At 40.5% G+C, this 19,126-nt stretch overlaps 1 protein-coding gene across 1 annotated transcript in view; it reads left to right on the forward strand.

The window, feature by feature from the left end:
* PDE7A (phosphodiesterase 7A) overlaps positions 1–15,144 on the forward strand; it is a 116,865-nt gene extending 101,721 nt beyond the window's left edge. The window contains exons 7-13 of the mRNA XM_044245524.1: positions 1,008–1,108; positions 5,687–5,818; positions 6,012–6,103; positions 8,431–8,575; positions 9,146–9,242; positions 9,916–9,996; positions 13,358–15,144. Of these exons, the coding sequence (XP_044101459.1) occupies positions 1,008–1,108; positions 5,687–5,818; positions 6,012–6,103; positions 8,431–8,575; positions 9,146–9,242; positions 9,916–9,996; positions 13,358–13,566 (857 nt within the window). The 3' untranslated portion in view covers positions 13,567–15,144. The remainder of the gene's footprint in view (positions 1–1,007; positions 1,109–5,686; positions 5,819–6,011; positions 6,104–8,430; positions 8,576–9,145; positions 9,243–9,915; positions 9,997–13,357) is intronic.
* Positions 15,145–19,126: the final 3,982 nt, after the last annotated feature.

Raw genomic sequence — 19,126 nt, forward strand, 5'->3', positions numbered from 1 at the left:
TGCTAGGAAAAAAGTTGAAGTTTTTCACCAACTATGTTAAAAGAAGCGTGAGGATTATTTCTTACTCTTTTAAAGAAGAAGATAATATTTTCTTTCCTCTTAAATACCAAAGGAAGATAAATTCATTACCTAGGCCTTTGAGAAACTTCTCATGTATATTTATTTATAGTTTATATGCCTGTAATACTATACTTATATATTGTATAAATTATAAAACACATAGAAAAATAGATACTAAGAAAAACGAAAAGATTGTTTGAGAAGATGAATTAAAGTAAATATAGAATCCCAGTGCTCATTCCTTCTCACTGGTGAGTCCTGGTTTATCACTGTGGAATTGGCTCACTTGACTCAGTGACCAGTAGATTAGGGTGTTATGCTGTTGGGGCCGTACTGCAGACCTGATGGCAGTGGGGACAGCTCTACCCTAATCCTAGTCTACTTTTTCATGAACATGACAGATACTGAACAGAGAGTAGGATTAGCAGAAGGTCCAGCCCTACTACTGAAAAATTAATCCCAGATCCAGAACATACCTCACTGATGAGGCACCTGTAGGCTCATGTTCATACACCCTCAATAACTGTCATATTTTAGTTTCATATCGATTTTTGTTCACTGGTAACTATTTAGAATCTAAAACAGTACTTGACACGAGTATGTGTTGAATGAATTATACTATTTGTTAATTAAGCTGAGAAACTTTTTAAATTACATTGAAAAGAGGGAAGTTTGGCACAGTGATAGATTCACATTTTAAGAGAGAAAAACATTTATTGTTTTGACATGAGTACCTTCTGAAAGTTTCGAACAAGTCAGCGGTCAAATGGTATTGATTCATGGGTATGCATGTGAGTTATGAGGTGATTATCATCTCTCTGAAGCTGAACAGTTAGCTGATAGCCACATGAAAATTTTAAATGGAAAACTTGAAATCATCATAATTTTTGTACTTGTACATGTTTCTCAGCTACAGTGAAATCTGGGGTCTTTTGTCTTTGATGCAGTTATGATTCAAGAGGATTACCACAGTCAGAACCCTTACCACAATGCAGTCCACGCTGCAGATGTTACTCAGGCCATGCACTGTTACTTAAAAGAACCTAAGGTAAGGTGCTGACATTTCCAGTGGGTGAAAATCCTAAGAAAACTTCCTTTGGCTTAACTTTCAAATACTTTTCCTTAAATTAGTGATTTGACTCAAAATGAGAGTCTTTCTTTATAAGTGCAGCAGCTGGAGAACTGGGTGATTGTAGAGGGCGAGGCTGAAGTCCAGACAAGGTCCAGATCCTAGGAACCCCCTGTCCCCCCCAGGGCTGTCTTAAGACACTGGCATTTACACCAAGCTCCTTGTGAGCTCCATGAAGACTGGACAGCGTTAGTCCAGGTCAGTGAATGAATGGGGAGCTACAGAAGGGAAACCGGAGACTCTAGAAACCTCTTGTGGTTGTGGTGTAAAAATGAATCTGCAAGACCAGGAAAACAGAGGCCTGTCAGGAGCTGTTTCATTTCAATGCACCATGAATGAGCCTGGCAGCCCAAGCTAGAAGGGGGTAGCCTTGGGGAAGGAGAGAGGTGGGTGGTCTGTAAGTAGGTTATAGTGTCTGCGCGCACATGGGGGAGTGAAATAGGGAGAAGAGTCGATGGAGACCACAGCGGGCAGCGGAGTAGAAGGTGGAAGTCTGTGAGAGAAAGAGTGTAGAAAAAGGAGCAAGTTTGGGGGGTTAAGGCTGGTAGAAATGATGAGTTCCATTTTGGACATGTGGAATTAAGCATATTTGTGTGATAGCCAAATGGAGATGTCGACTAGATAGTTGGATCAAAGACTCTGGAGCACAGGAGAGAATCTGTTAGAGCTACAGATGAGGGAATCACTGACTGAAGATGATAACAGAAAGCCACATTTGCCTGTGGACGTTTCAGAGGGTTCTGAAATTACGCTTGCTTACTCTAAGCTCTGCTTCTAAACTCCTCTCGCCTGGGATCCAAATTCTGGCTAGATGTTAGAAAGGAAAGCAGCCTGACCAAACCAGTTTGTGCTAGTTGATGCCAACTTGGAGAATATAGCTCTGTGGTTGACAGTCTTCTGATTTTTGAAGAGATTGTGGAATATGTGAACCTCAAAAGGATACACATCATGACTTTATTTATTTTTTAAAAGATTTTATTTATTTATTTATTTGAGAGAAAGAGACACACGCAGCAAGAGAGGGAACACAAGCAGGGGGAATGGGAGAGGGAGTAGCGGGTTTCCTGCTGTTCAGAGAGCCCGATTCAGGGCTCAATCCCAGGACCCTGGGATCATGACCTGAGCCGAAGGCAGATGCTTAATGACCGAGCCACCCAGGTGCCCCTCATCATGACTTTTTTAAAGATTCATTTATTTTAGAGTGAGTGCACATGCATGCCTGTTGGGGGGGAGGGGCAGGGGGCAAAGAAGAGGGAGAGAGTATCCCAAGTAGACTACCCACTAAGTGTGGAGCCTGATTCAGGCCTCAATCGAACAACCCTAAGATCATGACCTAAGCTGAAATCAGGAGTCAGGCACTTAACCAGCTGAGCCACCCAGGTGCCCCACATCACAACTTCTTTTAAAAAGCAACGTTATTGTGATATCATTTATATGCAATAGTAAAATGTATACATTTCACGGATACAGTTTTGGTTTTTTTTTTTTTTTTTTAAGATTTATTTCTTTATTTGCCAGAGAGAGACAGCACAAGCGGGGGGAGCAGCAGACAGAGGGAAAAGCAGGCTCCCCACTGAGCAGGGAGCCCAATGTGGGGCTCGATCACAGGACTCTGAGGTTATGACCTGAGTCACCCAGGTGTCCTTTTGTTGTTGTTGTTATTGTTTAAGATTTTATTTATTTGAAATAAAATCTTTAAAAAAAGTGGGGGGCCCCTGGGTGGCTCAGTGGGTTAAAGCCTCTCCCTTCGGCTCAGGTCATGATCCTGGGATCGAGCCCCGCATAGGGCTCTGGGATCGAGCCCCGCATAGGGCTCTCTGCTCAGCGGGGAGCCTGCTTCCTCCTCTCCCTCTGCCTGCTTCTCTGCCTAGTTCTGATCTCTGTCTGTCAAATAAATAAATAAAATCTTAAAAAAAAAAAAAAAAGGGACGCCTGGGTGGCGCAGTTGGTTAAGCAGCTGCCTTCAGCTCAGGTCATGATCCCAGCGTCCTGGGATCGAGTCCCACATCGGGCTTCTTGCTTGGCAGGGAGCCTGCTTCTCCCTCTGCCTCTGCCTACCTCTCTGTCTGCCTGTCCTCACTCTCGCTCCTCTCTCTCTGACAAATAAATAAATAAAATCTTTTAAAAAAAATTTAAAAAAAGATTTTATTTATTTGTCAGAGATCATGGGTAGAGTTTTGACAAATGTATATTCCCAGATGCCCCAGTTTTTTAATCGAACTTTAGAAAATCTCTGGGCCAAGACTGAAGCCTCTATTTGAGAATTCTTTGGGAGAAATTACTTAGTAAGTAATCACCGTACCGTAAATGGAATGGTAAATAGAATGATGAAGGTTAAGTGTCCTGTTCTGTGAGTCACAGAAAGTTAAATAACCTAGGGAACATGTCTGTGAAGGCTTCTCCCCTCCTGTCTTCCGCTGGCCGCACCCAATCCAGGGTGATGCCTGGAATCCAGGGGACAGAAGTTAATGTTGACGCCAGGCAGTGGGCGTTACGAGAGAACATGCAGGATGGGAAGATTGTGGATAAAAGTGAGTAAGGACAGTCTTAACCACACAGCTCTGGCAATACAAATTTTTAAACCTTTTTTTTTGCCTGGGTAGCTCTGATAATTCTTTTATATAAAAACTTTTCATCGTTGGCATACTCAATGAACTTAGCCAGAGCTTCACTGAAGGAGATAGATAAAATCACTGAGCCCTCAGATGCAAAAATTCCCTTCTCCTTTATTATAGTTTACATTTTAAAAGAGAATCACTCAAAGTTTTGAAAGTGCATTTTTTTAAATTTAAGATTATATCTTTTTTATTTTCCAGGCTTTCATGTGGCTCCGTGTTTTCAGGTGCTTTCGTTCATTAATTGAGTACATTTTCCTGGTGCTAGGAATCCAGTGGTAAACAGGACAGGATAGGTCCCAGTGAGGGAAGCAGTCATTAAACAGATAAGTAAATGTTGAGCTATGGGACGTCTGGGTGGCTCAGTCAGTTAAGTGTCTGCCTTTGGCTCAGGTCATGATCCTGGGGTCCTGGGATCGAGTCCCACATTGAGCTTCCTGCCCAGCAGGGAACTTGCTTCTCTTTCTGCCTGCCACTCCCCCTGCTCATGCTCTTTCTCTCTCACTCTCTGAAAAATAAGTAAGTATCTTCAAAATGTTGACATGTATTTTAGTAATTGCTGCCATGGAGAAAGTGAAAGAGAGGAGTGTACTGGAGAGTGACCACTGGATGGCAAGCATTTATGGCTTTAAGTAGAGTTGTCAGAAAACACCGAAGCTGAAAGGGAAAACTTGAGGGGGAGTCAGCGTACAAAGATCCAGGCGTAGAGGAAAGCATAAATAGAAAGGCCTAGGTATAGTATTTAGTAAGAAACCTGCTTTCAGTTGTTATGTATGATTTCTGTGTAAGAGCTAATTCCTGTACTCAAAGTGAAAAAAGAAATATTCAAAGCCCCCCAAAATTGCTAGAAAGTAAGGGGTAAAAGTTCCCTCTCTGCACTTGCCTCAGCTCTAAGTTTAGTGTTTCCTTTTTATGTTTTCGTATCTGCACTTCTGTAGATTACAATTTTGTTCCAGGTGAGCCTATTAACATTTAATAGCAACAGTAAAAATGGGGAGGGTTTTTATTGAACACAGGAAAACTCACTGTTACGAGTGTTCTGTTTGGTGAAGGGCCCTGCTGATAGCTTTGCGGATACAGGTGAAGCCTTGCTCACAGACGGCAGACGATTTGCAGTTTCTTAAGACTTCACCTGACTCGGCTCTGTCGGCATCACCAGATACAGTCACAGGAATGGAAAGAACATTGGCTTTTGGTTTTAATGCACTTTAGAAAAAAAAAAAACTGTATTAATGTCATTGACTTCTCTGTCTTTGTTATGAAGCTCATAGTTTTCTTTCTGATGAAATTTTTTTTACAAGCTGAAGTGTTACATTTTTATTCAAAACAATTTTTTTTATATGGATTTGTTTTCAACTTAGAACTTACTTTCCCTTCATAGAACGTTTAAAAATTCAGTTGCTCCTCCTCATGTTTCTTTTTTTTTTTTTTTAAGATTTTATTTATTTATTTGACAGAAATCACAAGTAGACGGAGAGGCAGGCAGAGAGAGAGAGAGAGGGAAGCAGGCTCCCCGCTGAGCAGAGAGACCCTGAGATCATGACCTGAGCCGAAGGCAGTGGCTTAACCCACTGAGCCACCCAGGCGCCCCATGTTTCTCTTTTTAATGGTCAACTTTTGAATCTACCTGAGATCATTTGCTGTCCTGTGTAAGGACACATTAATTTTTTAAGTTAAGTCTTATTCTGGACTACTGTATTCTTCCGGGATAGTGCCTGCCTGTTCTTTTGCAGCTTTCCCTCTGTTTTAGTTATCCTAAGACTATGATATCTCTGCATATTGCTTAATAAGTTACTTGTTCATAAGATGCCCACAGCCATGCCCACGGGTCAGGTTGTTTATTTCAGACACGTCTGTAACGAATTCTCTTGTCACACTTCAGCTTGCCAGTTCTGTAACCCCTTGGGATGTCTTGCTGAGCTTAATTGCGGCTGCCACTCACGATCTGGATCATCCGGGTGTTAATCAACCTTTCCTTATTAAAACTAACCATTACTTGGCCACTCTGTACAAGGTTAGTACAATTTTATCATGGAACTTAATATTCTTGCATTCTAGAAAATGTTTTAATGGAGTCGAAGTCATAAACAGTGTCTACGAATGTTGGAATTTTAACCAGATTAATATTACCTATCAAGAATTCTTTATGTTCAGGAAGAGGCTTACCATTAAATAACTTAGATATGCCTTTTTTTTTTTTTTTGTAGAATACCTCAGTACTGGAAAATCACCACTGGAGATCTGCAGTGGGATTATTGAGAGAATCTGGTTTATTCTCACATATGCCATCAGAAAGCAGGTAGGCTGGATTAAGACAACTATGGAGATTAAGCTGGCAAAACAATTTTTACAAAGTTTTAAAAATTTATTCAGGTGTTTCACAGTTTGCAGTTTTTGTTAAATTTAATGACTAAGTTATTTTACAAATTTACATCGAAATTATAGTAATTTAAACATTCTACGTATAGAAAGTAATTTTTTTGGTGAATTTTTATGGCGCACTCTGGATTTGAGGATTATAAAATTCACTCGACACACACAATGGCTCAGTCATAGTTTACTACTTATTGATGTAAATAGTATTACATATTTCCATGTTACACTCATTATAATAAAACCTTACGTTCTAGGTGTAAAGAAATTAATCGTTCTGTATAATAAATACACGCGTTCAGGGGCACCTGGGTGGCTCAGTGGGTTAAGCCGCTGCCTTCGGCTCAGGTCATGATCTCAGGGTCCTGGGATCGAGTCCCGCATCGGGCTCTCTGCTCAGCGGGGAGCCTGTTTCTCTCTCTCTCTCTGCCTGCCTCTCCATCTACTTGTGATTTCTCTCTGTCAAATAAATAAATAAAATCTTTAAAAAAAAAAAAAAGATTTTAAAATACACGCGTTCAAATAAGTTTCAGGAAGTTTTCAAAATGGATAACAAATAAAACGAATGCTTTTAGTTTGTTAGCTTAGTCCTGGAGTGACTTCTGGAGCTATAGGATAAAATAGGGATGGAAGGAAGGAAATACTGATTTTTTTTTTTTTAAGATTTTATTTATTTATTTGTCAGAGAGAGAGAGTGAGCGAGCACAGGCAGACAGAGTGGCAGGCAGAGGGAGAAGCAGGCTCCCTGCCAAGCAAGGAGCCCGATGTGGGACTCGATCCCAGGACGCTGGGATCATGACCTGAGCCGAAGGCAGCCACTTAACCAACTGAGCCACCCAATCCCTAATTTTTTAAGTAAAGGCCATTTGATGTTAAGAAGGCCATTTGAAAGCCTGATAAAAAGCAACAGCGCAAATGAGCCCAATATGATGGTAGTTGACAAAATCTCTTACCATTGATCCACAGAGGAAAACTTTACTAATGCCTCACTGAGAGACAATACACTTAAGAAAACCACGTAAATGGGTATAAACCATCTAACTCTAGAAAACAAGGTGAGGCATAAATATATGTTTGGGTACGAAAATCTAAGTTACTATCATAATTCTTTCCTTTTTCCCTTTCATAATTTAAAACAACTTCATTTTAAAACTTAACTATCTTGTGTAATGACCACAAGAAAAAAGCTGGACTTTATTTTTTATTTTTTTAAATCTTTATTCACGGATACCATTTGGAGTTTTGACAGTACTTCTGGTAAGTAAAATTGTTTCTTGCTGTAGTACAAATATAATAATTGTGTAAACCATTGTTTTTATAAATTATCTTTTTCTTGATTAAGGCAGATTAAAATGTTTGCTTTATTCCCTTTTTGTCATACTTTACATTTGATGATTAACTCTGTTGATTAAAAACTGAAAATAAGGAACACTGCATAATAGCATTCTTTCATGTTTCCTTTATTTAGGGTTTGTTTTACTTAATATCCAGTATTGTGAGCCTTTTAATCTGATGACAGCTCTTTACTGATCTTTATACATAGGTAATATTTGCTATGGCCCATTGAGGGGGAAAAAGGCAGGGTTTTATTGTTTGTTTGTTTGTTTGTTTGTTTTAGGTTTTTTTCTCTTGTTATTTGACTTGTGACATTTTAAAAAATGATATAATGTATTTGTGTTAACATGTTACCTTTTCCTTTCCAGAAAAGTTGGATTTCATTCAGATAACTTTGATTCTTGAATTACAATTCAAGAACTGAATTGTAATTTTATCTAAACTTTATCAGATTATTTGGTGGGATTTTATCAGTGTGTAACTGGGCATCTTTGTCAAAATACCTACAGGAATTAGTTGTTGAATGGGCTGTTCTTTCTCCATTTGAACCAACCTTCTGGCTTTCAGATGTCAGACACCAAAAAATAGACCAGAGTTGTTTACCCTCCGCACATCCCAGCAAAGAATTTTCTCAAATAACATACCATATGTAGATTTTTTTCAAGGCAATTAATTCCTCTGTGGCTGGCAAAATAAATCTTTTTGGAATGTATGCATATTGATATTTTCCTTTAAGCTCCTTTGGTTTTAGTTTTCATTATTTTAGTGTGTTTTCTTTAATGCATTTTTTAAAATTCATGTTTTGTGATAGGTTAAAAGTTGAATGGCAATTAGAATATTAAGTTTAAGAAAAAAAATCAAGGAGTAACTATTTAATTGAAAGTCTTGTATTTTCTCTTTATATTTCTCTAATTGCAGGCAACAAATGGAGACTCAGATAGGTGCTTTGATACTAGCCACAGACATCAGTCGCCAAAATGAGTATCTGTCATTGTTTAGGTCCCATTTGGACAGAGGTGACTTACAACTAGAAGATACCAGGCATAGGCATTTGGTTTTACAGGTAAAATGGGGCTGGGAAAGATTGTCTTTCTGGGCTAAATCACATAGAATAAAAATGAATTCTTCTGGGGTAGCTTTCAGAGTGGTCAGATCTTGAGGGAAAGCTGTGGAGTCTCCTTCCATTACTGAAACACTTTCCAGAAGGTGAATCTCCTCATTTGGAAAGCATCATTGCTTTTGTAGTTTTCATATTTGGGATTTCTAACAAAAGTGTTTTTTTGTGATATTAGGGTGCTGAGCTGCAGCGGGATCCGAATCAATTCTTGCATCTACAAATGAGAGAGAATCACGTGATTTACTTGTAGCTTTATGTTTAGTCCAGTCCTTCCACATGGCTCTTGGGTATTAGTAAGCATGTGTAGTTAGATGAGCAGTCCTTCCACATTCCTGCAGAAATAACTGAAAGCCCTAACAGCATCATGAACTTAAAGATAAAGGACAATGAATTTTCTGTTGCTATACTTTTATTAAGATGTTGTTTTTACCACAATTAGATTATGAGTATGTTGAAGCTTAGTACAATTGAAATTTTACTTTTTCCTTAAAAGACTTTTAATATTTTGCTTGCTAGATGGCTTTGAAATGTGCTGATATTTGTAACCCATGTCGGACCTGGGAATTAAGCAAGCAGTGGAGTGAGAAAGTAACAGAGGAATTCTTCCATCAAGGCAAGTTACAGTTTTGAGTGATAAGTAGTCTGTTCAGTTCCATTTTTAGCATCATGTGGATAAACTAACCCAGACATTTACAGGAGTCCAGCAAGAGATGCTTGCTATTTTTAGTGATAATTCACAGTAGATATACATAGAATAAATAATGTAACAATTGAACACCTATTTTGGAAATAAACAGTTCACTTTTGAAATGATCAGATATGTATATATGTATGGATTTGTAAACAGATGTAGATCAGGTTGGAAATTTTGCTGTACAGAAAGATTTCCTTTGTTCCATCTTTGCCCTGTGAGGAAGGTATGGCTCTATGAACGGCAGGATATTTTTAGTAATTGAAAGCCAGGAACCAAGGATCTTCATTTCAAGCCCCTTCCTTTTAGAAATCTAAGTTTTAAATTAAAATGCTGACAGAATTACAGTCTTAGGGTAACACCTCGTGAAGTTTTTCATCTCCTCCATTTAAAATAGGATATCAGCTTGGCAACTTTTTCTATCTGTGAATAACTTAAAAATTAAAAAAAGAGCTAAGTTAGAAGCCATCCTCTCAGGAGGATTAAGTATATCGTTTTTCCTAAGGAATTTACAGGTAAGATGAGGACTCTAATTATATACTTAAGCAATAGGTATGTTCCACATTAATAATTCTTTTTTTTTTTTTAATTTCAGGAGATATAGAAAAGAAGTATCACTTGGGTGTGAGTCCACTTTGTGATCGTCAGACTGAATCTGTTGCCAACATCCAGATCGGTAACTCTACTTATTTAGCTATAACTGCTTAGAAAAGTGCTGCTGACTTTAGTTTTGTCAAGAAGAGATGCACACCTGAAATATATAACATTAAAATTGTACTCATTTCTGTTTTTTTAATTGAAGAAATTATACCAGTTTTTTCCATTTTTGGCTTTCATAATTTGCTCTCATTTGATCTTAGGTCCCCCAAACCATGATTTTTGCAAAACAGGTAGCAGTAGCTTTGTGTCTGTTCTGACACTGAAAGAATACATGGTTTGCCCATGTGGAAGCTTCTTTTGCACGAGTCTGGCGTTGCCAGTGAGAAAGAGGACCCTGAGTGAGCAGGACCATAACGTGAAGATCAGTTTCCACTACTGCTTCCTTGTCTCTTTTCACTCTGCTTTTGGCTTGTTCTTCAGCTTCCTGCACGGGGCCTCTGCTCCGCAGCATCCACCCCTCACACACCCACAGCAGCTTGGGACTCGGCCCTTTCCCCAAATCTGTGACACCCCTTCACTCTTTCCGCCTCGCCATCCTTCCCACCTGCCTGCTGGACTCATTTTTCTGGAAGAGCCGCCTCCCCCAGAAACTGCTTTCCACTGTCTGCAGGCAGAGTCACCCCTTTTCCAGATATCCAGAGCCCAGGATCCATGTCTCTCCTGGTTCCCTGGCCCTTGCCCTTGGGGATGTGTTCCTGAGGGGCGGCCATGCCCCCTGAAGGCAGGGGGCACTTGAGAACCTTACTTGAAGCGTAGCTGTCATGGAAAACACAGGGAGATGGGCTGTGACTGCAGTTTGGACAGCCTGTGCAAGAGCAGGGAGTGGCCGGTGGGGTTTTGAGTGTAAAGTAGGAGGACAGTGTGCAGGGAGGCAGGTCAGCTAGGTATTGAGGGATGAGTATAATCTTGGTAGTTGGTGTTGAGTAGGGTCTTGGAGCATTGGTGAACATAAAAAAGTGTGTACACAAATTTCAGAAAGAGAAAGTTTCTAGAAACTCAGACGATAGCGTGCTTCTGCACCATAATAATTTGAAAAGAGGGCTGTGCTGTAGGGTGAGAAATTCAGAAATCTAATGCTCACATTGTAACCACAGAGGATGGTCACATGGAAGACAGTGTACCGTAGGAAAGGACTTGACCGCAGAGGGAGAGGTAGGGAAGATGAAGAGCCATGCCCAGGATAGTGGGGCGCAGGCCTTTGGGAATGGTGTGGGGGTGCTGGGGTGCCCAGAGATCTCAGGCAGCCAGGAAGCCTGAGGAACTTTACCGAGGGCGATGTTTTCTTTGGGGAGGATGAAAAGACAGTTAAGCAGCAGATCTGTTGTGTCTCAAGTAGATAAATCTTCAAAAGCCAAAGAATGGGTGAAACATGGGCAAAGGGGATTGAATCGAAGAGAGGAAAGTGGGTAGCAGAGTCTCCGTAGCTACCCTTCACATTCTTTTGCCTAAGTAAATGACCCCCTCGGTTAATGAGGAAACTTACAATGAGGTTTTTTAAAATAGCAATTTTTAAAAGGAAAGAGAAGCTGGATCCCTTAAACTCTTCATTTCCATCTATAGATCTTGTCTCTGTTGTCACGACAGTTCTGGGTAAGGTTATCTGAGAGACAAAGATTTCACAGAAAATGACAGTAAAAGTTGACATCGGCTGACTCCTCACAACCACCCTACAACAAAAGTACCACCAGTAGCCTCCTTTTCAGGTAGTTTGCCCAACTTGTACAGTTAACAGATACTGGTTTTTTGACATCAAATCCCAGGTAAAACAGGGATTGAAAGTTCTATTTCTAGGGTAAATCATGGAACTGTAAATACTGTGATTACTCAGAGCCAGCACAGGGTCAGTAAGTAGAAGTCATGTTTAATCCAGTTTCCTTCTCTAATAGGAATTATAGTTTGTTAAACAAGAAAAGATTATGTCCTGGGTAAGTAAGGCATTTGGCATGGTGTCCTGTGGTGTGTGTGGAGGGGAGAGAGGCCTGTGGGCTAGAACAGTAAGTGGGTTCCCGGGCAGCTGACGAATGGCGCCCCACCTTCGGAGAGGGCGCTGCGTGGCTGTCTGTGTCCAGGACCCCGGCCATTCATTTTCACCAGGTACTTAAGAGCTAAAAGAATGAGGTTAACCTAGAGCCTGAAGTAATACTTCTGGATTGTTGGGTGTTACAGGCAAGATCCAGAAGCTCTCAACCAATTGGAATAATGGGTCGATCTCATTTGGGTATAAAACTCCAGCTGCTCATGACTTCACTCTGGCACCTTGAAAAGACAGGGCGTTGGGTGACAGTTCAGCTTGGCACTGTGGTGTGAGGATGGCTCCCAGAACAGTGCTGCTTTGACCAGTGATGACATTTCTCTGTTTTCTCTCTTCAACCAGAACACAACTTCTTGAGGGCATATCTATTCATTGCTATCTTCCTGGCCACCCTAGAATAGTGCCTGGCAGATAGTCGGTTCTCAGTTAATATGTGTGGAGGGAATGGAAGAAATAGAAGAAAGCCTTATTTCCAATAGTAACTACTAGTTCAGATACCACAATTTATACAGTTTTCTAATGAAAAGTCAGGTGCTGATTGCTTTAACTCCAGATTTCTTTGTTGCCTAAATGTACCCTATGTTGTCTGTGGTCCACATGGTCTTTTGCCAAAAAGTAGTAGTTCTGGAGGTGAAGAAAAGTTAAGCACAGTGAACGTACCAATGATAGAATTTGCATTTTTTTTTTAAAAAGATTTTATTTATTTGAGAGAGAGAGACAGTGAGAGAGAGCATGAGTGAGGAGAAGGTCAGAGAGAGAAGCAGACTCCCCATGGAGCTGGGAGCCTGATGCGGGACTCGATCCCGGGACTCCAGGATCACGCCCTGAGCCGAAGGCAGTCGTCCAACCAACTGAGCCACCCAGGCGTCCCTAGAATTTGCATTTTGTCATGAGTTTTGGCTCTATAAATTCTGACTCAAATAAAGTGGCCAGTTGTAAGCATGACCAGGTGTGGAAGACTGTGCTGCTTCAGTTCCCACCTCATCACCCAGAGGCCTTTGGAAAAGACCCCTCGTCGCTTCCAGCTGTCTCAGTGGGAACGGTGTGTCCTGCTTTCTGCAGAGCTGAGAGGGCCATTGAGTGTTTGCGCAGATAGGATATGTTTGACCAGTGGAGAGGAATCGTCCGAAAAGATTGGATGTGTTTGTCAGTTCACCTTTACATTAAGTCCCATTGAGTTACTCAATAGTTCTTCAGAGAAGTTAGGTCAACTTACACACACACATCCCTGCTGAAAACTTAGGTGATGTCCTTACGGACTTAAGAGAATAAACGCTGGATAGATGTTCTGAAGATAAAGTTTCAGAATATATGTTAATGCCCTTTTTCTCTTATTTTTCTCAAGGTTTCATGACTTATCTAGTGGAGCCTCTCTTCACAGAATGGGCCCGGTTTTCCAATACCAGGCTCTCGCAGACGATGCTCGGACATATGGGGCTGAACAAAGCCAGCTGGAAGGGGCTGCAGAGAGAACAGTCCACCAGTGAGGACACGGACACTGCGTTCGAGGAGTTGAACTCACAGTTATTACCTCAGGAAAATCGGTTATCATAGCCCCCAGAAGCAGTGGGACAGACTGCCTCCTGCAGGTTTTCAGAAATGTGAAATGGGGTCTCGAGGTGAGAGGACGTTCTCTTGGCTGCCAAGGTTTCCGAAGGAACGAGGCCAGCGTTATTCCCAAGGTGTCGTCTCTCGGATCATGTGACCCCACTTTTTAATTATAAGACCTGAACACATAGCAATATGCATTTGGCTTTCGTGTGAAACCTTGAATATGCAAAGCCCAGCAGGAGCCCGTTGGAAAGGAGTAACAGAGGAAGTTTTCCGGTGTGCCATGAGTCTTTCAAAGCATTTATTCCTCGAACCACGAAACTTGAACTCTATCTTTCAGCAGAAATCTCTTGGAATTTAACCAGTCTGATGCAACTTTGTGTACCTGTACCTTCCACTAAGTTCTGAGAAAATGGAAATGTGAAGTGCCCAGCCTCTGCTGCCTCCTGCGAGACTCGATGTTTACAAATCAACTCTGAAATATTGGTTCTAAATTGCCTTGGAGCATGATTGTGAAGGAACCACTAAGAATTTTAAAGATCAAACTGAAACTGCAGCTCTTTCCCCCTGGTTTGCCTTTTTTCTTCTTTGGATGCCACCAAAGCCTCCCATTTGCTATAGTTTTATTTTGCGCACTGGAAACTGAGCATTTATCATAGAGTACCGCCAAGCTTTCCCTCCAGTGCTGTTTGGCAATGCAATTTTTTTTAACTATTAGTTTTTCATTTGGGGCGGGAGGGGAAGAACACCAATGTCCTAGCTGTATTATGATTCTGCAGTGAAGACATTGCATGTTGTTTTCACTACTGTACACTTGACCTGCACATGCAAGAAAAAGGTGGAATGTTTAAAACACCATAATCAGCTCAGGGTATTTGCCAATCTGAAATAAAGTGGGATGGGGAAGTATGTCCTTCAGAGCAAGGGTACTAAAGTCCCTTTCGCTGCAGTGAGTGAGAGGTATGTTGTGTGTGAATGTGTGGATGTATGTTTGCGTGCATGTCTGTGCATGTGTGACTGTGCATGTGTTATATTTATCCACGTGGGAAATTATTTATTATTTTAGAATGTGACACAATGCGCAGCCACACCGGGGGAGGGGAAGGTAGGTGAGCTGTACCAGACTGCTCCAGTTGCCTTAAACTATGCACAAAGCTAAGTGACCAAACTTCTTGTTTTGATTTGAAAAAAGTGCATTGTTTTCTTGTCCCTCCCTTTGATGAAACGTTACCCTTTGATGGGCCTTTTGATGTGAACAGATGTTTTCTAGGACAAAATCTAAGGACTAATTTTAAACTTCAAACATTCCACTTTTGTAATTTGTTTTAAATTGTTTTATGTATAGTAAGCACAACTGTAATCTAGTTTTAAGAGAAACCGGTGCTTTCTTTTAGTTCAACTGTATTTCCCTTGTTACTGTAAAAGACTGTTTATCGATTATGTTTACAGTTTGTTGCAACAGCCATTTTCTTGGGAGAAAGCTTGAGTGTAAAGCCATTTGTAAAAGGCTTTGCCATACTCATTTTAATATGTGCCTGTTGCTGTTAACTTTTGATGAATAAAAACCTATCTTTTCACATATTTATCTTTGATATTTAACTTCCAACTCAGTCTTTTGGAAATCATGATGCTAAATTATTAGAAAGCAAAGATTCCGCTTCTTGTGCTAGCAGTCACTCTTCCACGGTTTATTTAGGCAGAGCTAGGTGCAGGCGCAGTCCTCTGGGGTTCTGTGCCATCATCCGCAGCTCGTGCGGGAGCGAGTGGCCCCAGTTAGGTAGTTGGCTCAGAGTTCGGACTGATACAAGGTACAAGTCAGCTTTGAGGCCATCCTCTTGACTCCACAGCCTTACTGTTCCCACAGTTGGGAATTGCCTAAGACATCAGCACCTCTTGGAAGGACTTAAATACTAGTTATATTGGCCTTGCTTTGACTGGTACCAGTGTAAGACAGGCACCACAGGGCCTCTCCAGTGTCTTCCCCAGTCCAATTCATTAGAAAGGATATAGTACAAACTTTAAAATCAAACATACTGTCATTATTTGCAGAGAAGAGTGATGTCCAATAGGAATATGATGTGAGCCATGTAAGTGAATTATCAATTTTTCTACTAGCCACATTTTAAGAAGGAAAAAGAAACAGATGGAATTATTTTATTAACATTTATTGCAATATATCCAAAACATTTTATCAATTCAATAGATAGTCATCATCTTAGAAAAAACAATTGTTGAGATGTTTTACATTCTTTTTGGGGATACAAAGTCTTTGGAATCTGGTGTGTATTTTACACTTACAGCACATCTCAGGTCAGACTAGCCACATTTCAAGGGCTCAATATCCACATGTGGCTAATGGCTACCATATTGGACAACACGGGTACAGAAGTCTGACGGTAGTCGAGTGGACTGTAGCTGGGGCAGGTCAATGGCCAGTTAAGGCGGCACCACCCTGGCAAATCTGATGCATCTAGAGTCTGATGAGATCTTCACAGGCTCTGAGAAGATCTTTACAGACCTAGTATGTCAGCACATGGAAAGTGGAACTTTCTCAGGAAACACATTAACCAAACTCACAGTAACTGATATTTTACTTAAAAGTATTTTTTTTTCAATTTACAATGGAAATATAACTATCAATCATTCTCTCCCTTTAGGCAAACCTTCTTGGGAAGTCAAATTATGATCAGCGGTTACTTGGTGAGCATGGATTCTGAGCAAGGGAAGCAAGTTGCCTCATGCATCCATCTCCCTATGGGGATACCTGCTGATATCCATGTGTGTCGACCAGGGTACACTCTTCCCCCGGATGATGCTAGAGATTCTCTGCCAGTAGTTGCTTCTCCACATCAGCTTCTGATTGGCACACCCAGTAGATCTGTCAGTACCTTCGGCTTTGTTTCTGTTGGGCCTGCCCGGGCTCCATCTGCAGGCGTATGATTGCTTCTATCCTGATCCATTTTGTGTTTCTTACTGTTTGATAGTCAAAGGATTTTCTTCTTTTTCCATTCTTGGGAGAGACACCTCAGTATTGCTCCCATTTCCTGCCTACGCATATCATAAACCCACTGAAAAATCATGTTTTGTTACATGTACGTGGAGGTCACAGTCTACAGCCCTACTCCTTAAATATAACCTATATTCCTTGAACGTTGATTTTCTAGAAGAAATTTGAAGAAACAGTTCAATAATTTAGAAGATTAGACTTAAGTAAATGTTATGGAACAGAATTAAAATTCACATGAATTTTTAAAACGGGAGACTTCAAAGAATTGTTGAGCGTGTAGCAGCCTTTTGGGTCTCTAGGCCCAATACTTCAGTAGTGGGGGTGGGGGGCATCTCCTCTGTTCTGGGGGTAGAGGTTCATGGAGAGGAAATTTTGGCACAAGCCTTAGCTTAACGAAAAATAATATGGTACATGGTCAGTATTTGTATTCTGTAAATGCGATGGTTTATAATGATCCTCTTTGTATAAAAGAAGCAAATATTTTATGTCCTTTGCAAACCTGGGAAATATATTTGTACCTGAGGTACAGGTTAGAGGTGCTAGTAATTCTTTGAAGATTCCTATATTGATTTCTTTTTCCAAAATGCTTTCCTGGCTCTTTAAGCTTTAAGTTTTCTTAAAACTCTCTAACTTTCGCATCAGAGGTTTACGATGTTTTCATGTGAACTTTTTTTACTGTATAAATACTAAATCCTCTCCCAATCAGTATCTCCTGCTTGAGAAAACATAGAGTGACAGACAGCTAATACGCATTCACTAATGTTTTTAAATAAAAATGCAAGAGTTCATCTGAACCATTCCTTGCTTGCTAAGGATCTGCAGACCTGTGTCTTTTGGAAAGCCCCCAAGTGTCCAAGGTCTGTAGGTAGAATGACCACTACTTGGAGGTGAGTTGACGGGGAGCACACAGCAGGTCTCACTCACCTTCTAGTCTCTTGTGCTTGGCACAGGGCTAGCGTAAATTGGGCCATTAATAAATGTTTGTTGAACAAACTAATTTGGTATTGATGTCTTTCCTCTTTAGCCATCAGTCTAATATTGAACAATTATATCAAAACTAGTCTGTCTGTGGTGAATCATGTGGTCAGCAACACCTGGGTTCCTGTTGTGTGCAGAGAGCATGGCACTCGATGTAATAAAGGTATTAAAAATGACAAAACCCTGGTCTCTGTTCTCAAAAATGTTTGGGTGGCAAAATGATGTGTGAAAAGCATTCTATATTGCAGTTTCTGTATTACACAAAGTAGGTGCAAAATATTAGGGTGTGGTTTAGGAGAATGGTTTTAGTTTGGTTAATGATGAAAATGACACCATTTCTAGTAATTCTTGAATTTTTTTTTAACATGACTGGCAAAATCATTTAACCTTCAAATTTGATTCTAATATACATTCTCCACATCTTCACCAACACTTGTTGATGCTGGTCAGTCTGATGGTATGAAGTGACACTGTAGTTTCAATTTGACTGATGACGACGAACATCATTTCATGCACCTCTTGGCCATCTGTATGTCTTCTCTGGAAAAATATCCAAGTCCTCTGCCCCTTTTTTTAATCAGGTTATTTGGTTTTTTGATAGAAGTTGTATAATTCTTTGTTTTGGATAGTAACCCCTTATCAGATGTACAGTCTGTAAGTAACAACTCCCACTAAGTGGCTGCCTTCACATTTTGTTGATGGGTTTCCTTTGCTGTGTACAACCCTTTAGTTTGATATGATCCTGTTTGTTATTATAGCTTTTATTGCCCCCGCCTAAGGAGACTAATCCAAAAAGCCTATTTCTAAGACCAATGTCAAAGACCTATTGCCTGTGGTATCTTCTAGGAGATTATGGTTTTAGGCCTCATATTCAAGTCTTTAATCCATTTGAATTTTTGTATACGGTATAAGTGAACCAGTTTTCCCAATACCACTTATGAAGACACTGTACATCCTTGGCTCCTTTGTCATAGATTGATTGACCATATATGCCTGGCTTTATTTCTGAGCTCTTTATTCTGTTTCATTAATCTATAGGTCTGTTTTTATGCCAGTATCATACTGTTTTAATTACTAGAGTTTTGTAATAGCTTTTGAAATCGGCACAGTGCCTCCAAGCTTTGTTCTTTCTCAAGACTGCTTTGGCTATTGGAAGGTCTTTTGTGATTCCATACAAATCTTAGGATTATTTGTTCTAGTTCTGCTTTAAAAAAAAAAAAAATGCTGTTGGCACTTTGATAGGGATTGCACTGAACCTGTAGGTTGCTTTGGGTAGTCTGAGCATTTTAACAATACCAAGTCTTCCAGTCCATGAGCATGGTATGTGTCATCTTCAGTTTCTTTCATCAGTTATCTTATAATTTTCACAGTATAGGTGTCACTTCCTTAGTTAAATTTATTCCCAAGGGACGCCTGGGTGGCTCAGTGGGTTAAGCTGCAGCCTTCGGCTCAGGTCATGATCTCAGGGTACTGGGATCGAGTCCCGCATCGAGCTCTCTGCTCGGCAGGGAGCCTGCTTCCCTCTCTCTCTCTGCCTGCCTCTCTGTCTACTTGTGATCTCTGTCAAATAAATAAAAT

Source organism: Neovison vison, chromosome 4, assembly GCF_020171115.1.
Source record: "Neovison vison isolate M4711 chromosome 4, ASM_NN_V1, whole genome shotgun sequence".
Taxonomy (NCBI): Eukaryota; Metazoa; Chordata; class Mammalia; order Carnivora; family Mustelidae; genus Neogale; species Neogale vison.